The following is a 17440-nucleotide window of genomic DNA, read 5'->3' as shown; positions in this document are numbered from 1 at the left end:
TGGCATATGCAGATATTTGCCCTGGAATCCTTCATAATGAAAGATGAGGTAGAAAGGAGTTGCTTGCTAGCATAAAGACCAAAACACTCTGATATTGATTGTTCTGAGATCTCATTTTCAATCAGCATTTTGTTTGCTTTTTTGCATCCTTTAGTAGCCATTAGTTTTTTTTTATTTTTATCACAAATCGGGTGTCTGTGGCATAGCTTATGTGCCTCAAATGAGCTCCCCTTCATCTAGTACAGTGGCTGGCCCTCAACCTTTCCAGAGTGCTCTACCCCTTTAAGGTGGTTGATTTGCCTTGTGTACCCCAAGTTTCACCTCTCTTAAAAACTACTTGCTTACAAAACCAGACATAAGACAAAAATGTCTCTGCACACTAATACTGAAAAATTGCTTACTTTCTCATTTTTACCATAGAATTTTAAAATACAATATTTATATTCCAAATTATTTACTTCCATTTCAGTGTATAGTATATAAAGCAATATAAATAAGTCATCGTCTGTATGAAATTTTAGTTTGTACTGACTTCGCTAGTGCTTTTTATGTAGCCTGTTGTAAAACTAGGCAAATATCTAGATGAGATGATGTACCCCTTGGAAGACGTTTGCGTACCTCCTGGTTCAGAACCACTGATCTAGTAGATCTTTGTGTGTTCTGCAGCTGAGACATGAGCTGGTATTCTCATTTTGTATAGGCAGCAGATGCACTAGGTAAGTCACGAGGGAGTCTGTCTGGCCAAGCAGCCTCTCCCTGACTGAGGTGGGAGCTATGAAGAGCTCATCTCAATTACAAGCCACTGTTTGCCTCTGATCCTAGAAACTCTTTGCTTTACTGATCCTTGTTTGTAGCATTATTGTGTTTTACGTCAGATGTGAGCTAGGATGAGAAGTGGGGATAGCACAGGCAATGCATGCACAGTTAACTCTATCAGGACACCTTTCAGGATTTGGAAATGGTGGTGTTTGAATAAATGAAGTGTACTGAATAGGTTTGAGGTATAGACACATTATTCCATATCCAATGGATGTATTGTTCTATTGGCCTCTCATCAAGGTCAGTGCTGTATAAGGAAGAACTGTAGCAGTAATGAGCCATTTTCAGTCTGAGTTTTGGTTGTGCCCATTATGGATACAGCAGCCAGCTGTCAAATGCTGAACTGAGTCTAGATCTGAATTTTTCCCAAAGTTCAGGGGTTGTTCACATCTAGGTGTTGGTTTTGAACCCCTCTCTACCTATTTTCTTTTCCTTGGTGCTCAGATATACTAAATTTCATTACAATTAGTTATGACACCAGGAGGATCCTTCATGCAAAAGACACACAGAGCAATTTTCTGATGAGGCAAGATCAGCACAGCTCCTATTGGCTTGGGCAGGTGGAAGCTTGACATGCCCTTGTGCAGCATGTAATAGACCTGCCCTGCACGGACCATGAAGTTTTGCTTTCCAGTCTCGGTTGCAGTAATATGCAGGACACATGCATGCAGTGAGCTCCGCTACCAGGCAGGGTGCTCTAGGAAGAGTCTGCTCTGGGGTCTGGCTAGCAGTTGGGTATGTTGGGTGCTAGAAGCAGAGGGGAAAGTTCTTTTGGAGTAATCATTTAAAAAAAAAAAGAGAGAGAGAGAGAGAGAGAGAGGCAGGAGTCTAAAGCAGGTGGCTGGCTACTCTCCTACAAAGCCTACAATGGATCTCACTTGCCCTCCTAAGGATGGTGCTATGAAGAGAGCATGGTATAATGAATGGACCAAAGTGAAAGTTGTTTTAAGAAAACCATTTGAGTCTACTCCATTGACTGCTAGAGAAGAAATCTCCAGTCCTGTAACTAATGCGAGCCAGCAACTTAAAATGGTTTCAAGTAGAGTACATGTGATTGGACTGCATTAATGAGCTTGCTCTTCTGTTTAGCACAAGGAGGATCCCACGTAAGCTGCCTGATTAACTTTGGGGTTACTTTTCTTTTTTCACTGTTCACTGTTTTTCAGGATCTTTTGCTTTTTCTGTGACTGTTGCTCAGCCCGCAGCCTCCAGTTCCATTATTGCAGACTTTATGTTAGCTGATAATGAGGTTTCTGCAGGTGTCCTTCTTCCTGCACATTCTTTGCAGCTTTTACAGTTCACCTGCCAGGCGCTTAAGAAAGTTCACACTTTTGAGATATTTGCAATCTAAAGGGTATTATTGAAAAAGATCAAACTCTCTTTCTGGTTATTGTAATGGCCATTTTAGTCTCCTCAAAGATGAGGCTCTCAAGAATTTTAATGGCTTGAAAATTGTCCATAAAGCCGTGAACAGGAAGTTCACCTCTCAGCTGCATACAGCATATTTGGGAGTCTTTTTTTCCTGAATATCTGACTGTGAGTATTATTGTTTTAATAATATATCTGTTCAGGATCCAATAGAGGCAATTTCAAGTGAGAATTTCCATTCACAGTGAAACTTTTTTCTGTTTTCACTTAGTTGTTTTCTTAGTGATGACCTACATCTAGTGTTTTACTGTATCTCCTGCTGTTCTCGCACATACAGAACCCTCCTTTATATTTGCCATTGGAGCGGTCCTCAGCCAGTCCTACCTGGCCAAGGCTAGATTAAAAAAAAACGCACGTATGCACTGTGTGTGTCATGTCTACCTCACATGGTTAGTCCACATAGAGGACAGGAGAGCGCTACTGCTACCAGCTGAAGTGGTAGAGGCACACGACTTCAGTGCTGGAGACCATAGGTTTAAACTGTGCTGATGAGCAAGATGTGGAGAAACAAATAGTTCTGAAAACAATAAAATAAAAAAGGTTATCTAATCTAAAGTCGCCTGCCACTTTCTCAATGATATTTGCCCTAGGTCCTTGTTACTGAGAGTCAGAGGATAATGTAAGTGGAAATAGTACTGGGAATTACACTAATGAGAGATAGTAAGACTTTGGTTACTGTTGATGTCAAGGAGATTATTGGATGATAGGTCAACAGAGTCAGGAAAGAAGAGAATCTGTCACCCCAGATACCTGTAGACAGTCCCAAAATCGAAGGGTCGAAAGAGTAAGACAGGAAGGACTTAAGTCTGTCGTTAATTACACCTTCCAGTTGCAGGAAATTGATCACATAGGCCAGGGATCCCAAACTCAAATCACCAGGAGGGCCACATGAGGACTAGTACATTGGCTGGAGGGCCACATCACTGACACTTTTTCATATAAAGGTACAAAAGCCCCCCCCGCCCCGCCCCCACTCCACCCCTTCCATGAGGCCCCGCCGCCATTCCAACCCCTTCCCCAAAATCCCCACCCCGGTCTGCCCCTTCCCTGCCCCTATTCCAACCCCTTCCCCAAATCCCCACCCCTGTCCTGCCTCTTCTCCGCCTCCTCCCCGCTCCTCCCCCCTCACTCCTGGAAAGCGCTAAGCGCTGCCAAACAGGTGTTTGGTGGTGGGAAGCGCCTGGAGGTAGGCAGAGGAGCGGGGACGCAGCGTGCTGGGGGCGGCAGGGGAGGAGAGCTTGGCGGCCACAGGAAACAACTCTGGGGGCACGGGGAGCTGCTGCTGTTTGAGACCGCGGGCTGCGTGTCTCATGTAGGCTTTGTCCAGATGATCCCAGTCGATAGTGGTTGTAGTGGAATGCTAAGCTATTATACTATTTAGTCACTAGGTGGCACTATGTAAAATACCAGATTTAAATGAACCTCAGCTGTACTTGGCAGAGCATTAAAGGATCTTGTGATGAACACATCTGGTGTATGTAAGCAAGCTCAGTAGCCAGTCCATATCTGGCACAGAGGAACATGACATGGAGTCCGGAGTAAACGAAGAACAGCAACAGAAGGAAAACAGCAACAGAAGTTGCAAACAGAAGGAACAAATCAACAAAGGTTGCAGGATCTCACCGACGTGCCACTTTTCAGTGCCCCAGAGAACTTCAGCTTTGACAAACCTTCAGAATGAAGAGACTGGAAACAATATTTTGCAAGATTTCACATTGCTACCAAGCTGCACAAAGACACTGGAGATATACAGGTATCATCTTCCACTTATGCTATGGGGAAGCTAGCAGAGTATGTCCTTAAATCCTTTGACTTTACTGAAGACAGGCACAAAGATGACTCTGTGATGCATACGTTATACCTCAGAGAAATGTGGTTGATGCAAGAGCATGTTTCCAACAGAAGAATTCAAGAAGCAGGGAAAAATGTTGCATGTTTTATATGAGCTCTGCAGACATTGGCTGAAAACTGATATTTTCATTTTTTGAATTCCCCAAAATCACAGAGACAGGCTGGTTATTGGGTTAACAGATTCAAAACATTTCACAGCAGCTACAATTTAAGAAAAAAATTACCCTAGTCATAGCTATACAGTTATCAAAAGAGTCAGAATCAGTCAAACAGAACAAAAGGCAGGACCAACTTGACAAACCTGAAACTAGCTTAGGAGCTAAAAACAGACTCTTGAGTGTTAAAAGTCATTATCAAAAACCCCTGAGGCAAGGCGAGAGAACTCCCAGGCTAAGAGAGACAAATTCCAACCTACATGCACAAGGTGTGGAAGGAATCATATCCCAAGAAATGATGCATATCCAGCCATAGGTGCACGGTGTAATACATCCATGAGATATAGATATTTTGCAGTTGTTTGCCATACCAAAGCTGTCAGGGAGTTGACTCATATTGTGGACAGTGGACCACAATTCACTGCAGCAGAATTTAAATAATTCCAAATGAAATATGACTGATCATATTAATAGCTGCCCCTATTATCTATAAGCAAATGGGGAGGCCAAGAGAACTGTACAGATAGACTAAAAAAAAGTCCTGCGGCAGGAAGATGCATTCCTCACTCTTCTGAGTTTACAGATCAACACCAATAGCGGCTACTAGATATAGTGCAGCACAACTGCTGAAGGGAAGGCAACTCAGAACTACTGTTCCAACTCTGGGGAAAAAAACCTGTTTCCAAAGTGGCCAGACATGAAGAGAGTCGCCAAATCAGATAAAGATAAGAGCTTATGAACACTTTTAGAACAGATGCCACTCAGAGAACTGCCAGGTCTAGAAGCTGGTGTCCATGTTCATGTCAAATTGGGTGGAGAAAAAGGATGGACAACTCCAGCTGTTGTGAACAAAAAGCATAAAGCATCCAAAGCATATGTGATTAAGACTGACAGTGGAGAGTTCAACAGAAACAATCAACATCAACAGTTTGTTCCTCAGAAAGAGAGCAGTCAACAGGTAAACGCGGAACAAGAAGACGACTCAAGGATTCCAAATCAACCACAGCCAGTCATTGCAACTAATGGACAGCCAGATGACCAAGTTTATGTGTTTAGGTCATGTAATTTGAAAATCAGTACGATTCAGAGACATTTAACAGACTCACACGTACTGAACTTCAAAGACAACGTGATAGTGTAAATATTGTAAAGGATAGGAATGTAGAACTTAAAGGGAGAGATGTAATGGAATGCTAAACTGCATAATACCAGAAAACACCATCCTGGCCACTATGGATGTAGAAGCCCTCTACACCAATATTCCACACAAAGATGGACTACAAGCTATCAGGAACAGTATCCCCGATAATGTCACAGCTAACCTGGTGGCTGAACTCTGTGACTTTGTCCTCACCCACAACTATTTCACATTTGGGGACAATATATACCTTCAAGTCAGCGGCACTGCTATGGGTACCCGCATGGCCCCACAGTATGCCAACATTTTTATGGCGGACTTAGAACAACGCTTCCTTAGCTCTCGTCCCCTAACGCCCCTACTCTACTTGCGCTACATTGATGACATCTTCATCATCTGGACCCATGGAAAAGAAGCCCTTGAGGAATTCCACCATGATTTCAATAATTTCCATCCTACCATCAACCTCAGCCTAGATCAATCCACACAAGCGGTCCATTTCCTGGACACTACTGTGCTAATAAGCGATGGTCACATAAATACCACCCTGTACCGGAAACCTACTGACCGCTACACTTACCTACATGCCTCCAGCTTCCATCCAGGACACACCACACGATCCATTGTCTACAGCCAAGCTCTAAGATATAACCGCATTTGCTCCAATCCCTCAGATAGAGACAAGCACCTACAAGATCTCTATCAAGCATTCTTAAAACTACAATACCCACCTGCTGAAGTGAAAAAACAGATTGACAGAGCCAGACGAGTACCCAGAAGTCACCTCCTACAAGACAGGGCCAACAAAGAAAATAACAGAACACCACTAGCTGTCACCTTCAGCCCCCAACTAAAACCTCTCCAGCGCATCATTAGAGATCTACAACCTATCCTGAAAGATGATCCTTTACTCTCACAGATCTTGGGAGACAGACCTGTCCTTGCTTACAGACAACCCCCCAACCTAAAGCAAATACTCACCAGCAACCACACATCACTGAACAATAACACTGACCCAGGAACCTATCCTTGTAACAAAGCCCGATGCCAACTCTGTCCACATATCTATTCAAGTGACACCATCATAGGGCCTAATCACATCAGCCATACCATCAGGGGCTCGTTCACCTGCACATCTACCAATGTGATATATGCCATCATGTGCCAGCAATGCCCCTCTGCCATGTACATTGGCCAAACCGGACAGTCTCTACGCAAAAGAATTAATGGACACAAATCTGACATCAGGAATCATAATACTCAAAAACCAGTGGGAGAACACTTTAACCTGTCTGGCCATTCTATGACAGACCTGCGGGTGGCTATCTTAAAACAGAAAAACTTCAAAAACAGACTCCAACGAGAGACTGCTGAGCTGGAATTGATATGCAAACTAGACACAATCAACTCAGGGCTAAACAGGGATTGGGAATGGCTGAGCCATTACAAACATTGAATCTATCTCCCCTTGTAAGTATTCTCACACTTGCTTCTTATCAAAGTGTCTGTACTGGGCTACCTTGATTATCACTTCAAAAGTTTTTTTCTCTTACTTAATTGGCCTCTCAGAGTTGGTAAGACAACTCCCACCTTTTCATGCTCTCTGTATGTGTGTATATATCTCCTCAATATATGTTCCATTCTATGCATCCGAAGAAGTGGGTTGTAGCCCACGAAAGCTTATGCTCTAATAAATTTGTTAGTCTCTAAGGTGCCACAAGTACTCCTGTTCTTTTTGCGGATACAGACTAACACGGCTGCTACTCTGAAACCTGCATAATACTGTTCAACCACTAGGTGGCATTGTGTATAAAAGTCTTTATTTAAATGAACGTCAGCCATACCTGGCAGAGCATTAAAGGATCTTATGAACACATCTGGTATGTATAAGCAAGCTCTGTGCCCAGTCCATATCTGGTACAGGAACATGACAGCAGTGATGCCCAATAATGTCTGGGTTGGGTGTTGGATCCCCACAGAAGTTACTCAGAAAATGAGAGGCTGCAGGATTGAAACAAATATTGGTCCACCAGCATTTCTCCAGACAGCCAGAGCATGAGATAGAACATCCCTTCCCTACTCCAGCAGAAACCTGAGAAAAGGAGATACATGAACAGAAATTAGAAAAGCTGCTTGACTGTGCTGTGGACCTTCTCAAATGAACCAGCCTAAGTCAAACAAATGGGCTGTGGCATGTACTGCAGATGCACCAGTAGCTGTATGTGCACATCTGTCAAAACAGCTGTTTCAACTTGTAATTTCTAGCTAGCCAGTGAGCAGCAACTTGGAAAAAAAAAAGAGCAGGTTTCCAGCAACTATGTACAGAAATAGAGAACATAGGTGTTCCTGGAGATTGTTACTAATTCACCATAAGAGGCCCCAGACATAAGCAAGAGACGCTGCTCTCACACTTGATTTTGTAGCTCCTTGGATTTTCTTTGCAGCCTAGTGGCAGATCATTAGGTGGGGAGTTAGACAAGCATAAATAATACCACCTGATACAAATTCTCTAGTGCTTGTTTGCTCTCCATACACTCTTCTTTAAACACCAGTTGGTAGGGGTGAAAGTGGGCAATCTTGTTGAAACACCTCTCAGATCAGCGACGAATAATAAATTGCTGGTATGAGGTGACTTAAATGTGTATATGCTGACATGTTGAGCTTTTCATGGTTCTAGGATGACCATATTTCCCAAAGGGAAAACAGGATATTGTGCGGGGCTTGCCTGAGCCCCCCGTCCCCTGCCTGGGGCTGACAGCCAGAGGCACCCTGCCCCCAGGGGCTGACAGCCCAAGCCCTGGCACCTAGGGTTACCACCTTTTGAAATGTGAAAAAACCCAGCAACCCCTCCCCTCTTTCCCCCACACAAGGCAAGCCCATTGTAACCCCAACTGCAAGGCAATTTTGCAACCCCCACTTCAACAGCCATTTATAGTGACCCAACCCCCCCCCACACACACACGGTGCGCTTGCGTGTTGGTGGGCAGACAGCTACTGTATTTTCAACAGTTTTGATCTGTTCTCACTTAAACTGCGGAAGTGGGAACACTGCAGCATCTTCAGCTGGACGCAGGAAGTTTTAACATTGGATATCCCAGTGAACTGTGATGCTAATGCAAATTTTTAGATGCATGTAAAATCTCCCCCGGGAGACTAAATTATTTTCTTGACAACTGGAAAAATCCATAAGAAAACCAGTCAGGCCGGACAAATACCAGCCAGGTGGTAACCCTGAATGTTCCTTCATGCCCCTAGGGAGGTGCACTCCACTTTTTTTGGCAAAACTGGTCGGTTGGCAAGAGCAAATGGGACAAATGTTCAGATTTGCCAAAAAAGTCGGAACATCTGGGACAGGGCTTAAAAAGGGGACTGTCCTGGCCAAAACAGGATGTATGGTCATCCTAACTGATTCTGTGTCTAATTATTTCAGGCACATCTGAGGCCCAGGAATTGTTCCATATGTTATATATGAATGTTGATTTTGGAGGCTTTTTACTGTGGCCACCACTAAATGCAAGTCAAGTTTTCTATGAAACTTTTAGGAGTGTTCTTTTGATAAACCATAACCCTCCAGTAACACTGGGCAGTGCACCAGAAGCAGAAGTGGTGGCAAGCTCTCTTAGCTTGTGTTTGGTAAGTGATACGAAACAAAGCCAGATAGACTGGGATGCATTCAGTACTAGTGATGTAGGGCAAACTGGCTGTTCTTGTTGATCATCTTATCCTAATAGGATATTGTCCCAGCCTTACAAAGTACTATGACTTCGTGATACTTCAAAAAGATTGAGGACTAGCATACAAATACAAATATATTCACACACACACACATGCTCATGTGCATGCTTGTGGGCTCACTCTCATGTTGTTTGAGATGTTGAAATGATATTGTTGTATTATCTTGGTACAGATCATTGAGCGTCCTTTTTGGTGATATACTGATTTCATGCTCTGTATGTTGGATAGTATTTTTTAGATTGCTGTGGCTGTTGTAGTCATTCGTGATCTATCATGCTAACCCCAGGGAAAAAGCCCAGCCTGCCCATCAAACAGATGTTCCCAAGTAGCAACTTTCCTAACCCACGTCTGTTTATTTCCTTTTGAGTTTAGGCTGTGCCTCTGGTATTATGCAGTCTGTGACATTTTAACACGATACAGTCTGGACCCAGTACATCTAGAAAGTACAGCTACTGCTTGCAGGCACGGAGGGATCCAGTCAGCAAAGCACTAAAGAGCCACATTTTGGGCCGTATCCTGCCACTTCCTGCAGGACACTGAGTGCCTTTCACTCCCATTGAAATCAATGGAAGGACAGGATGCTGACCCTATCGCAGGAGGTACTCAGAGTTTTGTGGCATTGGGACACCAAGAGCAGATATTAAAAAAAGAATCCCCATTACCTGCCACAAAGGTCCCCTTGTATTAGTCTCTCCTTTGGGTGAAAGGTGATGATGGCCTTGCTAAGAATGCACTGGAGCTTGCCAAATGAAGTTTACTGGAACTGGTTGGAAATTTTTCATTAGTTTTCCAACAGGAAATGCCCTTTTCACACAAAATTGAAAAATTTTGCTGAAAACTTTTGATTTTTCCTTTGGGAAAATTAAAATGACTGCTCCCCAGCTGCCTGCAGAAGGCTCTTGCCAGGTTTGCTTTATGCCTGGGAGGAGTGGTAGATACGCTGGAGGGTAGGGATAGGATACAGAGAGACCTAGACAAATTAGAGGATTGGGCCAAAAAAAATCTGATAAGGTTCAACAAGGACAAGTGCAGAGTCCTGCACTTAGGATGGAAGAATCCCATGCACTGCTACAGACTAGGGACTGAATGGCTAGGCAGCAGTTCTGCACAAAAGGACCTAGAGGTTACAGTGGATGAAAAGCTGGCTATGAATCAACAGTGTGCCCTCATTGCCAAGAAGGTTAACGGCATTTTGGGCTGTATAAGTAGGGGCATTGCCAGCAGATCGAGGGATGTGATCATTCCCCTCTGTTTGACATTGGTGAGGCCTCAGCAGGAGTACTGTGTCCAGTTTTGGGCCCCACACTACAAGAAGGATATGGACAAATTGGAAAGAGTCCAGTGGAGGACAACAAAAATGATTAGGGGTCTGGAGCACATGACTTATGAGGAGAGGCTGAGGGAACTGGGATTGTTTGTTTAGTCTGCAGAAGAGAAGAATGAGGGGGGATTTGATAGCTGCTTTCAACTACCTGAAAGGGAGTTCCAAAGAGGATGGAGCTAGACTGTTCTCAGTGGTAGCAGATGACAGAACAAGGAGTAATGGTCTCAGGTTGCAGTGGGGGAGGTTTAGGTTGGATATTAGGAAAAACTTTTTCACTAGGAGGGTGGTGAAGCACTAGAATGGGTTACCTAGGGAGGTGGTGGAATCTCCTTCCTTACAGGTTCTTAAGGTCAGGCTTGACAAAGCCCTGGCTGGGATGATTTAGTTGGGGATTGGTCCTGCCTTCAGCAGGGGGTTGGACTAGATGACTCCCTGAGGTCCCTTCCAGTCCTGATATTCTATGATTCTTACAGACAGGCATGAGGGAAGCTAAAAATTTCCATTTTAGTTCTACCAAAATATAATTTTTCTGGAAATCCCTTCCACTGTGTGGTGTTCGTGCTGGCAGAACAAAAAGCCGCAAATTTACGTTATACGTGCCAAAGCATTTGAACTCCAGAAGCATCCCAGAATATCGATCTTCCTTTGCTATCTTGCCAACGTGCCACTTTGCTGATAACGAAGCCTGTGAGATGTGCTGTTGAAATGAAATTTCAGGCCAGTCAGTTCAATGAGCCTTGATGCAGCACTTTTCCCAATAACGACAAATTGCATTTCTGCTCCGTGTGTGTGTGTGTGTGTGTGTGTGTGTTCAAATTCGCTTAGCGTAGTGCATAGGCTGGGATTTGCGATATCCAGTGACTTGGGCTGTTGTCATGATGGAATGTAATATGTCCTGTGTTGTGGATGAATGGGGCAAGTTGACTCCTGGTGTTGCGGGTGCAACTCCATTGACTTCAAAAGAGTAAACCTGCAAAAAGAAATTGGGCCAGATCCTCTGCTGGTATAAATCAGCCTAACTCTGATTTTATTTGCGCTACAGCGATTAGGTATCAGCTGAGGATCTGGGCTACGACATTTTAAAAAAATCTACGTTTTTCTCACTAACATTAAGAGTAAATAGCTCTGTAGTGAGTTGGGCATTATTATTTATCCTGCAGTAGCACCAGAGGCAATCAGAATCAGGGCCCATTGTACTGTACAATTGTTGCTGCCTGAGCAGTTTACAGACTAAGGGTTGAATCACCCCTCAGCCTGCACGACTGCTCAGGGGCGTAAGGAGGAATAAGAAGCCGGTGATCTGGGAATAATAGGGAATGTGTGGATCCTTGGCTCCATCCCCAAATGCACTGGGCTGCGGAAGTTAGCCACCGCAGGAGGGTTGGTTTGTAAATTTCTAGCCCTCTGGAATAAGGGGAGAACTTAGTTAATACAAAGGGGAAGGGATGGGAGTGGTGACTGTAGTCGTTTTGTGCTGGTATTAGGCCAGCTGCAATTTATTGCACCCTTTAGAGCAATGGAAGAGCAGGCAGGGAATTGTGGATCCCTGAGTCATAATGCCTTCCCTAAGATGCTCCTGCCATGCCGTCCCTTACTATGAGCTGTGTCCTTTTGTCACAGTCTACACCCGAGAATGACAATGTAGGAGATAAGAATTCCAGCTCAGTACATAAGATATGGAGGATACAGGCTTAATGCTGTACTTGGCTATTAGCTTTTTGCAATTTACAATATGCAGACGCATCCTATTCAACTTGGATGCAGGCAGCTAAATTGATTGAGTTTTTTAAAAAATCTCAATACACAAATCTCAGTAAAAATAAATTATGTATTTTAAAAATGTCCTCGGTATTTTTAAAATTTCTGCAGTTGGCTTGGCTAAAATGGTTCTAGGTTGTCTCCTGCATCATGTAGGACATTTTCTTCACACCATTCCTACTGGGGAAATTATACGACTAGATTTTGAAGGTTTAGGCACATGCAGTTGTCTGCGTACATTTGTGAAGACCTGATATGAACACACAAATTGGATATCTGCAGATGCTAGATAAAGTGCCCAGCTGGCCCCGTGCATATGCATAGTTGGCTACAGGCCTGTATGTTTAGGTACACGCAGTTGTGTATGTCTAGCTTTGAAATTCTGGCCTCTTAGGATATGTCTGCACTGCAGCTGGAAGCGAGCTCCCAGCCTGGGTCGGGCAGGCTTGTAGTCGGGTGGCTAGCCTGTGCTGCCACCCATGCCATGCAACATCCACACTAATTTTAGCACACAAGCTTGTGCCGAGCTAGCAAGTGTCTGTCAGCCTGGGCTCGGAGGCATGCTCCCAGTTGCAGTGTAGACATACCTTTAGGGAACAGTCTTGACCCCCATGAGACAGGGAGCAGATGCTAATCTCATGAAACATTTTCATCTTTAGCTTCCGATTCTAGCTTCCTTTTTTAGGTGCCTCCATTGTGCAGCTGCCTCCTTTAGAAGTCTCCGTGGCTGGCTCTAATTGTTGTCACTCTTAAGAAATGTTCCCTACTATCTAGTCTGATTTTTGTTTTCTTTCTTTTTTTCACTTCAAGCTCTTTGTTTTCTCCTTCAAGGGCTCTTCCCTCCCTCCAGGCAGCAAGCATAGTTGCAGTCTCTGAAAGAAAGAACAACCACTTCCTGCTTATAGTCTTCCCAGACTTTTCACCCCTTTAAAGAACCATTAACAAAAATCCTTGGCTATAAACCTTTCAAACGTTTTAGCAGCAATTGGGAAGGGTTTGTTTTCCTCATACCCACACCCAGTGCCACAGATGCCATAATGATTGTCTTGCGCTGTGAGGCAAATTGTCTAATAGGTTGAGTGAGCCATATTTTCCCTATGCCAATTCTGCTTACTTAGCTTCCAAGAATCAGTCCTGTTTAAGAGATTTCCAGCCTCAGTTACATTATGTAAGAGGCTAAGAAGTGGGAGTTGGAAAAAATGCAATTGATCTTTCACAGCACAAGATAAAAGTCTTGTCAAAAGGAAAATGGTAAAAGGAAACAGTACTTCTCCAGCATATAAAAAGGAGATACATCATGTAAAACAGACTTCGCAGATAGTTCTGATTTGCCGAAGAGGATACATTACTTAATATGGCTGATGTTATCAGCACAGATAGAACTAGATCAGTGTCAGGATGAAAGCAGTTTTATCTAATTCTTAAAGAATATTAATTCATGTAGGATATAATAGGTGTTAAAATACCATCATGATAGGTGTGGCACAGATACATTAAAAACAGAATTCTCTCTCCCTCTCTCTCTCTCAACCCCATTTCTGTTTAATACATTGTATATCAGTCACTTGGGTCCTGAAGACTCACATGACCACATCGCTGCAAATCATCATTAAGCTAATCATTTTCACAGGGTTCTATGAGTGCAAATTTGGAGGGCCTGAAAGGCTTTCTGGACCTTCTCCCCTTCGCTTCCTTCTCAGCCAAAACACGATGTACAATTCATTTGAAATGCTAATTGACCCAACAGTTATATTGGGGAATGAACGAAAATAAGGACTTTGCATTTGAAGGGGCGCATCGTTATGTTTTTGGCCTCCTATTGTAGTAGCCTTTAAGAAGTCAACATTTGTCAATAGGTATCAGTGTTATTTCCTATACTAAGAATATGAAAGTACTACGAATATTACAAAAATAGCGGTACAGTTTTCGTGTTATCTAAGACAACTGGACAGCTTTTAAAGTCAGCCACTTACATACTTGCAATACTGTATATTCTACAAGGAATAAGGTTCCATATGAGACTGATGGGTCAAATTCTGAAGTCCTTGGTCAGGGCCCAATCCAGTGCCAATGGAAGTCAGTGGAAAGGCTCCCATTGACTTCAGTGGGCTTTGGATTGGGTGTTGAGCCCATTAATGGGAGTTTTACTCTAGTAGGGGAAAGTAAGGACTGCAAGGCTTGGGGCAAAGCAAGTGAAGACAAATCTCATGTAGGGCCTGTTGCATTTTGCTTGTGTAATGCTTCTTTCTCTCTCTCCTTTTTTGTGCGTGTTCAGAAATCCGTACCCAGTTGGTGGAACAGTTCAAATGTCTGGAACAACAATCCGAATCCCGGCTGCAGCTCCTGCAGGACCTCCAGGAGTTCTTCCGCAGAAAGGCTGAGATAGAGCTGGAGTACTCCAGGAGTCTGGAGAAACTGGCAGAACGATTTTCTTCCAAGATCCGCAGCTCCAGAGAACACCATCAATTCAAGTAAGCAAGGACTTCCAGGAGCATGTGGATGCTCCAGAGCCTGAATCAATAATTAACATTTGGTTGTGGCTGCAAAGTCCAAATGTTGACTAAAATTAATAGTGATTGTGCTACAGTGGCATTGTTTTGTGTTTTCAGCATGGAAGGGTCATGAGAAGTGAAATCAAGAATCAGGTATTGTACAGTACAGTCACACTGAACTTGCTGCCTCAGTTCATTTCTTTTAACTCGTTTCTCCAAACAGTACCATAAAATATGTGAACCTTGATTTCCCCCCCCACCAAAGAGCATAAACTCAGCCTCCATTTTCTGTGTCTTCACTTCAGTTAGTGCCAATAATGTCAGGTACATTTTATAGGACTTGATTTGTATATGCACTCAAGTCATTATTGGTTAGAGTGCTTTAAATTGCATTTGGAGATATTTGCAGACTCAAAATTGGAGGCAACTTCTGAAAATTGAGTTCACTAAAGTATTTGTATTTTTAAAATAATAGTTGTCTATTACACACATGCATGAATGCACACGCACAATGTGCTGAAGCTAGGTAAATTCATCTTGGAAATAAGGTACACAGTTTGAACAGTGATTAACCAGTGGAACAACTTACCGAGGGATGTGGTGGATTCTGCTTCACTTGAAGTCCGCTTTTAATTTTAAAAAGATGTCTTTCTAAAAATATGCTTTAGCTGAACCAGAAGATATGGACTCAATGCAACAGGAATTATTGGGTAAAAGTTAAAGCCTGTGTTATATAGGGGGTCAGACTAGATTATCATAATAGTTCTGTCTGGCCTTAGAATGTATAAATACCTGTACATTTTCAGAAGCAGCTTGTGAACTCTCAGCCCACATTCTAAACCTTGGTTGCAAAAAACTTCAGGCAGAGTTTTAGAGTCTGGGGAGACTATTTCTTGGGTGAAGCTATTTAGTCTGTAACGTTACTGACTGGCCTGTACCATCATTCCAAGGCTCCATTTAAAAATGAGGTTATGATTGGAAGAATGACTCCCTGTAAAATGGGCCTTCCTAACTTTTTCTTTTCTCGTCGACTCAGCAAATTCAGTTTTGCCGAAGATCTTTGGTTGGGCACCACAAAAGAGGCTGCCCCAAATATGCACGTACTCTTGAATTGGTCTCATGTTTTCCCTCCAGCAATATTTCCGGTGTTCTTTATGATGATTAGCTCACTCTGGCTGCCTGTCTTAGCTTGGATGTCTCGCTTGGCAGAACATGAGTGATGCTGCGTAGTGTATGCCACTTTCTAATGTGTGCCTTCCAGGTTCTGAACTCTAAGTGAACTGCATATAAATGTGTGCAGTATGAGAGAAGGATATTCATACTGTGTACTTCCAATGCAATTCTGCAGCTGAAATTCCTTTCCTTTCTCTCCCCTGGCCATAGCGTTTGTCTGTCTCTTTTCTGACAGCCACAGCTATGAAGTATCTTTCCCAAAATGATGCCAGTGTCATTCCATTTGTAGGCCAAGGACCATCAGCATGGTGTAGCTCCCATCCTAGGGACTTGGGGCTCTACCTGCATGATACACTTAACCTTTCTAATTCCTAGCCCCTTACAAACCCTTTCTTTTCTCCAGCCTCATGTTTCTTCCATTACAGCATGAGAAGTTGCTGCTTCTGCGGCTAAATTACTATATCCTATTTACTCCCTATTACTAAATCCTATTTAATCTATTTACTCTGGGGAACAGGCTTTCATGGTTTATGCACAGGTCATAGACTGATCGATTCACATGTACAGTCCCATTGGTTTGCTTGGTGGCTTTGCTGACGTTGCTGTGCCCGACATTAAGGATACCTGTCCCAGCAGGGGGAGGAGTTCGTGAGCACTGGCTACAGCAATGTGCTTGTGCTCTGTGAACTGGCGGCAATGGTGTTTTGGCATATGTGCATCTCCTCCTGGCGAGTGCCCTAACTGGAGCGCTGGGCAAGCTGTTCATTTGCCCACGGGGAGTGTGGGTGTTGCATTTATTATGCTGAGATGATGCCCTGTAAGGTTCACGCTGTGGGGTGATAATACTCATTCACCTTTGTAAAGTGCCTAGTAATGCGCTTGCAGTGGCCACCCTTCGATGGTCAGCATGTACCCGAAGTTCCCACACAGCAGGATGTGATAGCATGCTTCAAAGGAGGCTAATTTGAGGTTAGTGTGTCTGGATGGAGCTAATGGGATGGGCTCATATACAGCAGGGGTCACCAACCGGTCGATCACGATTGACTGGTCGATCCTGGAGACTCTCCCGGTCAATCGCAATCTCTGGCTGCTAAAGGTCCAGCAGTGCAGTGAGGCTACTGCTAAGGCAGGCTGCCTGCCCCGGCAACATGCTGCTCCTGGAAGTGGCCAGCATGCCCCAGGGAGTGGGTGGGCAGGGGTCTCTGTGTGCTGCAAGCACCGCCTCCGCAGCTCCCATTGGCTGGGAGCGGGGAACTGTGGCCAATGGGAGCTGCAGGGGTGGTGTCTGCAGAGAGAGCAGCACATGGAGCCACGTGCCCCTTCCCCCCCCCCCGGGGCACGTTGGCCCCTTCCGGGAGTGGTGTGGGGCTGGAGCAGGCAGGGAGCCTGCCTTAGCCTTGCTTCGCTACTGCCCAGGAGCTGCCTGAGGTAAGCGCCACCCAGCGGGAGCCCACACTCCAGCCCTGAGCCCCCTCCCGGAGCCAGCACCCCATACCCCCTACTGCATCTGAACCCCCTCTTGCACCCCAACCCACTGCCCCAGCCCTGACTTCCCTTTGAGCCAGCA

At 44.2% G+C, this 17440-nt stretch overlaps 1 protein-coding gene across 2 annotated transcripts in view; it reads left to right on the top strand.

Annotated features, from left to right (window-relative positions):
• The window catches only part of SRGAP3 (SLIT-ROBO Rho GTPase activating protein 3), a 225978-nt gene that overhangs the window by 109965 nt on the left and 98573 nt on the right, over positions 1-17440 (top strand). For both annotated transcript variants that reach the window (XM_024217104.1, XM_024217103.1), the window contains exon 2: positions 14484-14679. In XM_024217104.1, coding sequence (XP_024072872.1) covers positions 14484-14679 — 196 coding nt within the window. The remainder of the gene's footprint in view (positions 1-14483; positions 14680-17440) is intronic.

The sequence above is a fragment of the Terrapene carolina genome, unplaced genomic scaffold (genome assembly GCF_002925995.2).
Source record: "Terrapene carolina triunguis isolate 2854851 unplaced genomic scaffold, T_m_triunguis-2.0 Scaffold89, whole genome shotgun sequence".
Lineage (NCBI taxonomy): Eukaryota > Metazoa > Chordata > Testudines > Emydidae > Terrapene > Terrapene triunguis.
This window is presented reverse-complemented; position numbering and strand designations above follow the sequence as displayed.